General features: G+C 50.9%; 2 protein-coding genes across 3 annotated transcripts in view; both read right to left on the bottom strand.

Annotated features, from left to right (window-relative positions):
* The window catches only part of TULP3 (tubby like protein 3), a 30,234-nt gene extending 30,001 nt beyond the window's left edge, over nt 1-233 (bottom strand). The window contains exon 1 of one of the 2 annotated variants that reach the window (XM_010845006.1): nt 104-233. In XM_010845006.1, the coding sequence (XP_010843308.1) occupies nt 104-189 (86 nt within the window). In that variant the 5' untranslated portion in view covers nt 190-233. The remainder of the gene's footprint in view (nt 1-103) is intronic. The other variant, XM_010845007.1, reaches the window with a different exon arrangement.
* A 985-nt stretch (nt 234-1,218) lies between these two features.
* RHNO1 (RAD9-HUS1-RAD1 interacting nuclear orphan 1) lies at nt 1,219-4,392 on the bottom strand. The gene is made up of 2 exons (XM_010845008.1): nt 4,041-4,392; nt 1,219-2,447 (listed from the first exon to the last, which is right to left on the bottom strand). Exons 1-2 carry the CDS (start codon nt 4,209-4,211, stop codon nt 1,893-1,895), a joined length of 726 nt encoding a protein of 241 aa, XP_010843310.1. The 5' UTR covers nt 4,212-4,392; the 3' UTR covers nt 1,219-1,892.
* Nucleotides 4,393-10,472: the final 6,080 nt, after the last annotated feature.

Genomic DNA, 10,472 nt, shown 5'->3' on the forward strand with positions numbered 1-10,472 from the left:
CCCCGCGGGTCCCGGCGCGACTGGACACGAGCTGGCCCTCGGCGTGGGGCCCCGCGCCCCCCGGCCCACCCGCCCCCCACTCCCCTCGGCGCCCAGCCCAGACCTCCACGGCCCTCTTGGGTCTCCGCCCGCCGCCATCGCTCCTGACCTGTCCCCGCGGGGGCCAGGGCGACGGAGCGACGACTCCATCCTGCAGCCCCGCGAGCGCCGACCGCGTCCACACCCGCGGCAGCTCCTGGCCAGCCTGGCGCAGCCGCCCCGCCCCGCAACCGCACCCCACACTGTCACCACCGCCCATTGGTCCGCGCGCCCACCGCTCCGCGCCAATTGGCCACCGCACGCCCGACGCTCCGCGCCTATTGGTCCGCGCGCCCGCCGCTCCCACCGCCCCTGCGTGTGGGTTTCTAGGGGCGGCGACGCCGCTGGAGGGTTGCTAAGGGCGGGGTGCTACGCGCCGCTGGGCTGGAGCCGAGGTCCACACCCCAGTTGTGGCCGGGCGCCCCGGCTGCCCGCGCTCCCCTGCGGTCAGTACTCAGAGACCACCCAGGGCGCTTCCTGGGGGGCCGCCCTTCCGACCCCGAGACATTCCCGGAACCACACTTGCCAACCCAGCAGTCCTTCCCATCCATGAGCGGCCGCGCCCCCTACCCGCAGGACGCCTTCTGCCTGCCCTAGTCCTGCCCAGACTTAGGGCGTCCACGAACTTGCTTTGCACGCTTGCCTGACGGTCTTTTCCATCTCCCGCCCTTGACTGCCTGCCGGCCGTCTTCTAACGTCCGTATCCCGTAATGAGATCCGCTGTCGGATCCAGTAAATCTTGTCCCCAACTTATTCGCAGTTTTACGGTCCCTACAGAACATCCTGTCAAAACTCATCGCGTGTTGACTTTACGGCGTTCGACTTCGAAGCTAGTGTGACGTCCATGTTTTGAGTTTTTAAAACGCAGAAAACGTGGCACAAGCTAGGAGAGCCGAGCTCTGTGCTCGCCGGCCAGCCTCCACTCACTGTGTGACCCTAAACCCGGTTCATTATCTGTGCTTCAAATCCCCACATTGAAAATAATCCCTGCTTGTCTTGCTCTGGCTGGACCTGACACAGACTACGTTCTGAAGGCTGAGGGAATGGAGTGGAATGAGAAGCTACTTGTATGGGTGGGAAGAAAAGTAAGATATTTTGTTGACTGGACAGTCCCTCTGCATTAATAACAGTAAGAAGTAGTATTTAAAAAGATTACAGATTTATTTACATACATTTTAAACAGGACAAGAAATCATTTTCCCACCCTAGTTAATATTTGCAGGTTATTTCAACTGGAAACAAAAAAAATCAAAACATAGCAACCCTAAGTAACTTAATCATGTCCCCTTTATCTCCCTAGCAACCCCCCTTCACCATATTTATTACAACACTCTCTTCACCCTGCCCTCTCAGATGAGCCAAGACTGCAGGGACAGCAGCTCAACTAGGAAAAGTCACAGTCTGCTTCAAGTTTTTCCATGTACTGGGTCAAAAAGGAAGCAGTCACTGAGTTGGTCCTCAAACATGTGGACTGAATTACTTTGAATGAGGTGATTAAAAGAATGAATAGATAGTGGGTAAAGGGAACAATTAAGAATGACCATTTATGGGGGGAGGGGAGGCAGTATTGCTGCATTAGTGTAGGTCAGAAGCAGGGTTCTCTGAAAACTCTGCAGCCATTTATTTACAGACATTCTAAACAGTTATATTTAAAATTTGTTAAACAGTTAATACACTAAAAATATGAAGTCAACTGTTTACGATACTAAAAACTGTTTATGACACAAGATATTTTAAAAAGCAAATCTGGGAATTCAATTCCCTTTTGACTCCAGCAATCAATTTCTTGAGACCACGGATGTCTGGGAAATCAGTCAGTCTTTCACAAGGAACTGGCTTCTGCTCAGCTTTCCCCTCTCCCTGAGGTACGCGAACAGGTGTCGTCGCCTCCTCCACGTGACCTTTATCCCGTACTTCTCCTCTGGGGTGTCTGTAACCAGAACAGGCCCGGGCTCTGGGCTCTTGGGCGTGCTCGTGTGAAGGGAACAGCTGGGAAGGCTGTTTTCCCTCAGTTCAGAGGGAATGGGCTCTCCCTGCCCCGGGGATTCTGGGGTCTGGATGTCTGGGGGAATGAACACACATGGGAAGTCTGGAAATGTGTGTGCCGACAGCTCCCTGCAGCTCTGGGGGCTGAGCATGGGCACCAAGGGCCTTCTGGAAATGTCCTTTTCTGGTTGACTGGGGCCATCCCTGATTGCCAGGATCCCAGGTGTGGCTGAACTGGCAGAAGACTGCGGAGTCTCAAACGTTAGACATGGAAACCTGGAGCTGGTAGATTTTCGACTTGAACGCCTTGCATGGTCTCGATGATGATGCTTCCGCTTGCCTGGGAACCAGCTTTCTGCTGTTGTATCAAACTGAGGTGATACCTAAGGATTCCAAAAGAAAGAAATAAAAGTGAAGCACGCTAACTCCCAGACACAAACCTAAGGAAACTGCATCAGAGGACCAGAATCCTAAACGGGGGCCCACAACAGCAATGGACTTAAAACAGCTGCCTGAGGGACTTCCCTGGTGGCACAGTGAGTAAGAATCTGCCTGCCAACGCAAGGGACATGGGTTCGATCCCTGGTACGAGAAGATCCCGCATGCTGTTGGGCAACTAAATCCATGCACCACAACTACAGAGTCCAGCTCTAGAACCCAGGAGCCACAACTGCTGAAGTTTGAGCGCCTAGAGCCCGTGCTCCACAACAAGAGAAGCCGCCGCAGTGAGAAGCCTGTGCGCTACAATGGAGAGCAGCCCCTGCTTGCTGCAACTAGAGAAAGCCCAAGTGTAGTGGCAAATACCCAGCACGGCCAAAAAAAACAACCGCTGTCTGTCTTACTGGATAACCATAGGAAGGGATGCGGGCTTTGGGCAAGTTACTCAGCCTCCCTGGCTTCATCACACCCTACAGCTGCAACACACATAACCATCTCCCTTTCAGTTCTGAGGGCAGGCCCAGCTGTCGTCTTCACCACTGATGCCCAGCACCTAGCAGGGCGCCTGGCACCTAGAGGACCCCAGTGTAGGAAGAAAGGGCTGAAGGCAGACCAGTGAGTGAGATCAGGCATGGAGAGCAGCAAGCAGGGCCTGGCGCGTGGGGAGCACTCTGTACGCACCCACGTGCTCATGCCTCCTCCCACCAACAGCGCTCTAACACCTACGCTTCCTCCCCACTCCTGAAGCCAGGGGTCCAGTTCTCCCCAGCACTCCTGGACCACATCTGTCAGGCGCCCCGGGGCAGAGCTCAGGCTTTTGTCTGGCTCTTCTGCTACACCACTTTCTGATACCCCATAGCTGTGTTCTCTTCCCGGGGCTTATAAACTGTCAAGACAGAACACATGCCATTTCTGAGAGTTTTTCTTCACTGTTTGGTCCATTAAACAGTAAACAGAGGGACTTCCCTGGCAGTCCATCAGTTGGGGCTCTCCATTTCCAAGGCAGGAGGTGTGCATTCCACCCCTGGTTGGGGAGTTAAGATCTCACAGGCCTTCCAGCCAAAAAAAACAAAGCATAAAACAGAAAAAATGGGAAAAAAAAAAAAAAAACAGAAAAAATGTTGGAACAAATTCAATAAAGAGTTTAAAAATGGTCCACATTAAAAAATCCCCCAAAAACAGTAAATAGACTACTTAGCTAAAAGTTCCACCTCTCACGTGAAGCTCAGGGAACAATCTCATTTTTCACTCATTCTGCCATTTATCTGACTTTCTCACCCGGCTACCAGATACTTTTATACTGAACTCTTTCAGGGGAACTGGTGGGGGAAAGACTCCAATTCCAGTCCACCCACGCCCCAGCCTGAACTTAGGCGAAAAGATGCAGCAGAGAAGACGGCTGAGGACGGAGGGAAAGTGAGCACTGCCTCCTTGTCCCTGAGCCCGTGAGGCTCCTAATTCTTTGGCAGCCCTGGTCACGGGGCAGAGTATGCACTCTGAGAAGCCTGGCAGAACAGAAGTCAAGGCAGGAACCCTACCCAGGAAGTGATGGTGTTGTGGTCCACAGGCTTGCTGGGCACCTGTCTAGTGTGGGTGACCACGGGAAGCTGGGGAGATCGACAGCGGTGTTTGGGGGCCTCCAGTGGTTGTTGGTGGAATAGCAGCTGGGGTTTCTGGGCAGCTTGGCGGCGCTTTTTCCTGGGAGGCATCAACGGGTGAGAGAAGAGCAGTTAGCAACTGCATGATGCTGGCTGTCGGCAGGTCCGGGGAGAGGCTCCACTTCCAACCCATGCCTGCAGAGAAGAAACAAATGCCAGGAGAAAACAACCCGGTGATTCCCCAGCTCCTCCTCATCCTCTGCCAGCCATTTCTGCTAGCAGCTTGCAGCCCTACCATAAGGGGTGGGCTGGCATACCTAGCCCAGTTTCCTACAGCTGCAACACACAGCACTTCCCATTCAACAAACATCGCCCCAGTGAAAACTTATCGAGCGCGGCCTAAGCACCCTGCTGGGTGCTAGGAGTTCAAAGATGAATAACCACTTATTGCATCATCATTTATGGGGTGCCAATCACTTGTACTGAGTGACTTCACTTTCACTTTTCACTTTCATGCATTGGAGAAGGAAATGGCAACCCACTCCAGTATGGAGAATACTGGAGAATCCCAGGGACAGAGGAGCCTAGTGGGCTGCCGTCTATGGTGTCACACAGAGTCAGACACGACTGAAGTGACTTAGCAGCAACCACGTGTACAGACACGGCCCGTGCCTGTCTTCAAAGACCTGAAAGTCTAGCAGAGGGAGGCAGTTACAATAATGGGAGCCGTGCTTCCCTCCACTGCCCCCGGGGAGGCTCTCTGGGGAGGGTCACACCTGACCTAGGTACAGAAGGGCAGGAAAAGCCAAAAAACGAGGGGTGAGGGTGGGGGCTGGGGGCAGCTCCAGGCTGAGGAGCAGCACACACAAAGCAGAGACGTGAAGGAGCTCGGTGAACCCAGGGACCGCATGGAGCTGGACACAGGGCAGGAGAAGACAAAAGAACACAGGCTCGACGTGGTATCAGGACCAGGTCGGAAAACCAGGTGGACCACCTGAGTTTGGACTCTGGCCTAAGTAGTCAGGGCAGATTCTCAAGCGGACAGATATCGTCACACTTGCATTTCTTTTTTCAACTTTTACCCCAGCTGATTTTGAACACAGGAAAAAAAACAAAGTTAATAACACGAGCTGCTATGTGCCCATCACTCAGCTCCAACAGCCATAAACCCATGACCAGTCACAACCCATCCACACCCCATCCATTTCCCCTACCGATTTATAATTCTCAAAACATGATATTCCCAGTCATGATATCATTCCTAGTAACACAACCCATATAAATATTTGAAAACTATAGGTATTATACGGGCTTCCCTTGTGGCTCAGCTAGTAGAGAATCTGTCTGCAATGCGGGAGACCTGGGTTCGAACCCTGGGTTGGGAAGATCCCCTGGAGAAGGGAAAGGCTACCCACTCCAGTATTCTGGCCTGCAGAATTCCATGGACTATATAGTCCATGGGGTCGCAGAGAGTCAGACATGACTTAGCGACTTTCACCTCACTTATAGGTATTATACATATTTATATACTAATGTATTAAATATACTTATTTATATACTATCCAGTTCAGTTCAGTTCAGTCACTCAGTCATGTCCGACTCTTTGCGACCCCATGAATTGCAGCACGCCAGGCCTCCCTGTCCATCACCAACTCCCGGAGTTCACTCAGACTCACGTCCATCGAGTCAGTGATGCCATCCAGCCATCTCATCCTCTGTCGTCCCCTTCTCCTCCTGCCCCCAGTCCCTCCCAGCATCAGAGTCTTTTCCAATGAGTCAACTCTTCGCATGAGGTGGCCAAAGTACTGGAGTTTCAGCTTTAGCATCATTCCTTCCAAAGAAATCCCAGGGCTGATCTCCTTCAGAATGGACTGGTTGGATCTCCTTGCAGTTAGTATTCGTGTATTTACATACATTCATATGTTTGTATGTGCAAATTCCTTAAATAGTAAATATCCAGTGTTCACATTTTCAGTTGTCTCATAGATACCATAATTTTTTCTGTGTGCTTTTGTCTTAAGACAGATCTTCCAGGCAACAGAGGCGAGAGCAAGTGTCCTGGAAGCAGAGGGACCAGTAAGGTTATTGTGTTGTCTGAGAACCGCTGGGGCCTGCACCCAGGCTGTGTCAGTAGAGATGGGAGGCTGGAGGCAGAGGCAGGGTCAACAGGCCCCACCGGCTAATGAAAAGTCTGAGACGGTGTCCAGGAAATCTAGCAATGGGAGGGGCCACCAGGCATCCAGGAGAGACAGTCACACGGCAGAGCAGGTGGGTTCCATCAGATAGCCATGACCCTTCATTCAGTGAACAACAAAGCCACACGCTCTGATCTGTGTTACTAGGCAGTGGAGAATCAGGTGAAGAAAAATAAGGACGAAGTCTCTACCCTCCGGAATCTAACATTTTAGGGAGAGCGCAGGTAGGAAATACATCCATTTGCTCATTCATTCATTCAACACATATTTACTGAGTGCCTACTGTGTTCTGGGCAGTTACGGGTGCTGGAAATATATACCAGGTTACAAAATTAAATCCCTGCCCTCGTGGTGCTTACATCTAGTTGAGGGAGTGATTAGAGGTACCGAGAAAAGTGAAATTGGCATTCAAGGCTGAGGTGACCCAGGCCTATTTGAGACAGGGTTGTCTGGCAAGGCCTATCTCAAAAACGATATTTGAGCAAAGACCTGAAGGCAGAAATGAGAACAAGCGGACAAAAGAAAGATGTGAGAAAGAATATTGCAGACTGAAAGAACAGTAAGTGCAAAGACTGCCAGATGGGACTGTGCCTGACTCGCTCAGGAAGCAGTAAGGCTCAGCACGCCTAGACTGGAGAGTGGAAGGAAGTGAAGCCAGTTCACATGACACAAGGTCAAGGCAAGGTCAAGGCCTGGGTTGCATTATTCTCAGTGTGCTAGGAAGTCGCTGCAGGGTTCAGGACAGGGAAGGAACATAATCCGATTTATACTCTTACAAAATAACTCTTGGTGCTTTGTAAGGAAAGGTGGGTTGGGAAGAGGAAAGTGAAAGGGAAGTCGCTCAGTAATGTCCGACTCTTTGCAGCCCCATGGACTGTAGCTCCTCTGTCCATGGGATTTTCTAGGCAAGAATATTGGAGTGGGCTGCCATTTTCTTCTCCAGGAGATCTTCCCAACCCAGGGACTGAACCGGGGTCTCCTGCATTGCAGGCAGACACTTTACCGTCTGCGCCACTGAGAAGAGGGGGCGTGGACAAAGGGAGCAAAGCAAGTTAGAAGGCCCCCATGGGAGCCAGCGGAGAGATGACAGTGGTGGCAATATTTCCAGTGAGCAGTGCTCCAGTCAACAGCACGCTCAAAGTCCCCAGCCTCATGGGGACCCCACACTGTTTAGCAGTCCTACTGTGTCCTGATCAACTCATTTTCCCCACAAAGATCATCTTAAAACTTTAGAACTCCTCTCCCAACCAACTGCCTTACTTCCTCCTACACAAAGAACACAGGAGGCATCAAAGGAAACACCCTCAGCTTCCAGGAAGCAGCCACACATCTGCACCCTTTTCTGCTATAACCAGAGGTCGGTCCCTTTCGCTACAGGGGCCTCACCCTCTGCTGGGTTTTGGAGCCTGCCTCACTCTGTACACCTTTCTCAGGCAATCACCCGCTTACATGTCTATAACCACCTCGAAGTAGGTGAGTTAAGACTCAATGCAGGGGGCCCAGGTTCCGTCTTTGGTTGGGGAACTGGATCCCATATACCACAACTAAGACCTGGGGCAGCCAAATAAATAAAGAGTTCTTTTCAAAATACTAACAAAGGCAAATTTCTAAAATAAAAATACTCCTCTCTTGGGGAGGGCAGTTGAGGGGTAGGCAAAATAAATGACGGAGGTCAAGAGGTACAAACTTCCAGTTATAAAATAAATACACCGTAGGATGTAATATGGGGCTTCCCAGGTGGCACCAGTGGTAAAGAACCCGCTTGCCAATGTAGGAAATGTAAGAGAGAGATGTGGGTTCAATCTCTGGGTCAGGAAGCTCCCCTGGAGGAGGGCATGGCAACCCACTCCAGTATTCTTGCCTGGAGAATCCCCATGAACAGAGGAGACAAGTGGGCTACAGTCCATGGAGCTACAGTTCATGTACAATCTATGCGCTACAGTTGCATAAGAGTCAGACACAACCGAAGCGACTTAGCACACACGCACAGAATGTAATATACATTGTGGTCACTATAGTCAGTATTGTATTTCAAATCTGAAAGTTGCCAAGAAAATAAACTTAAAAGTTTTCATCACAGGACTTCCCTGGTGGTCTAGTGACTAAGACTCCACACTCCCAATGCAGGGGCCCAGGTTCGATCGCTGGTCAGAAACTAGATCCCACGTGATGCAACAAAGACCCAGCATAGCCAAATACATAAAAAAATATATATTTTTTAAGTTCTCATGACAAGGCAAAAAGTTTTTGTCACTATGATGATGGGTGGTAACTAGACTTATTGTGATCACTTTGCAATGTATAATAAATACCAAATCATTATGTTGTACACCTAAAACTAACATAATGTGCTATGACAATTATACTTGTGGAGGGGTGGAGCTTAGATGTGTGGGATTCAGTGATATAGTTCAGGATTAAATGTGGGATCACAATCAATGGCAATCTACTTTTGAGACTTGTTAGATGCAACTCAAAATTTGATAAAAAGCATTTCTCCTGTGTGAAAAATAATACTATTACCCTACCCTTCTCTCCTTCTCTCCACTACCCTTCAAGTTCCAATAATTATGGCCTGGTGTAATGCAGTAGTCTAACTGGTCTACCCTAACCTCTGGCACCCCCTGCCGGGGGACGTTTTGGAAATGCAAAGCTGATCTCCACTCCCTCCTGCTTGAAACGTTTGTTTGGGGCAAGAACGAAACTCCTCCGTGGTGGCTCAGGCCCTGTTGCTCTGGTTCCAGTGTCATCGCCCACAGTCCGCCCTTGTCGCTTAGCTCAAACCCCTCAGATATATTCTTCAGCCTTTGTGCTGCCCCTGGTTCCTCCTGTCATATGGTCCTTCAGTTCAGTCACTCAGTCCTGTCCGACTCTTTGTGACCCCATGAATCGCAGCACGCCAGGCCTCCCTGTCCATCACCAGCTCCCGGAGTTCACCCAAACTCATGTCCATCGAGTCGGTGATGCCATCCAGCCATCTCATCCTCTGTCGTCCCCTTCTCCTCCTGCCCCCAATCCCTCCCAGCATCAGTCTTTTCCAATGAGTCAACTCTTCACATGAGGTCGCCAAAGTACTGGAGTTTCAGCTCTAGCATCATTCCTTCCAAAGAACAACCAGGGCTGATCTTTAGAATGGACTGGTTGGATCTCCTTGCAGTCCAAGGGACTCTCAAGAGTCTTATCCAACACCACGGTTCAAAACCATCAATTCTTCGGCGCTCAGCTTTCTTCACAGTCCAACTCTCACATCCATACATGACTACTGGAAAAACCATAGCCTTGACTAGACGGACCTTTGTTGGCAAAGTAATGTCTCTGCTTTTGAATATGCTATCTAGGTTGGTCATAACTTTCCTTCCAAGGAGTAAGCGTCTTTGTACCCCCTCAATTCCCTTGTCCTGGAGTGTTTCCTTCCCTTGTTTGCATAACGGCATAAGATCTCAGACCAAGCTTTCAGTCAGTTCATCAGAAATGCCTTTCTGGGTACTTCCCTGGGGGAGGCGGGGGTTGCGGAGGCGGTGAGGTCCAGCGGCTGAGACTCTGCGCTCCCAAAGCAAGGGGCACGGGTGAGATCCCTGGTCAGGAACTAGATGCCCCAGGCTACAACTAAGACCTGGCGCAGCCAAATAAATAAATATTTTTTTTAAAAAGAAAGAAAAGAAATGCCTTTCTCACCTAACTTAAGGCAAGATCTCCTTATTTACATACTCAGTTATCCCTGAGCTCTGTTACCACTTCACAGCTGTAATTCTTCATTTGCTTAAATACGCAACTCGACAGGAGCTTGTGTGAGCCCCTCCTACCTCCCTACAGACTGTAAGCTCAGAAGAAAGACGCCAGTATCTCGCCCCGCCACTGCATCCCAGAGCCGCCCAGCACATGGCAGGCGCTCAACTAAAAACGTGCTAAATAAGCAAAACAAAGTCCATTACTACAAAGAAAAGACGGCGAGGGACGGGGCGGGAGGAGATCAGAGCTCCAAGATTCGGAGCGGAGGCGAAGGTCCGCGGCGTGCGCGATCATTTTTAAGGAAGGAACCAGAGCGAGGGGGTCGTAGCCCGCTTCGGGCTGCTCGGGGGGCCAGGACGCTCGCTGCCCCGGAGGTCGACGGCGGACAGTACCCCCGCAGCGAGAAACCGGGGACCGGGGGAGAGCACGGGGCGGCCGGGGGTCCCTA

This window comes from Bison bison, unplaced genomic scaffold, assembly GCF_000754665.1.
Source record: "Bison bison bison isolate TAMUID 2011002044 unplaced genomic scaffold, Bison_UMD1.0 scf7180017864213, whole genome shotgun sequence".
Lineage (NCBI taxonomy): Eukaryota > Metazoa > Chordata > Mammalia > Artiodactyla > Bovidae > Bison > Bison bison.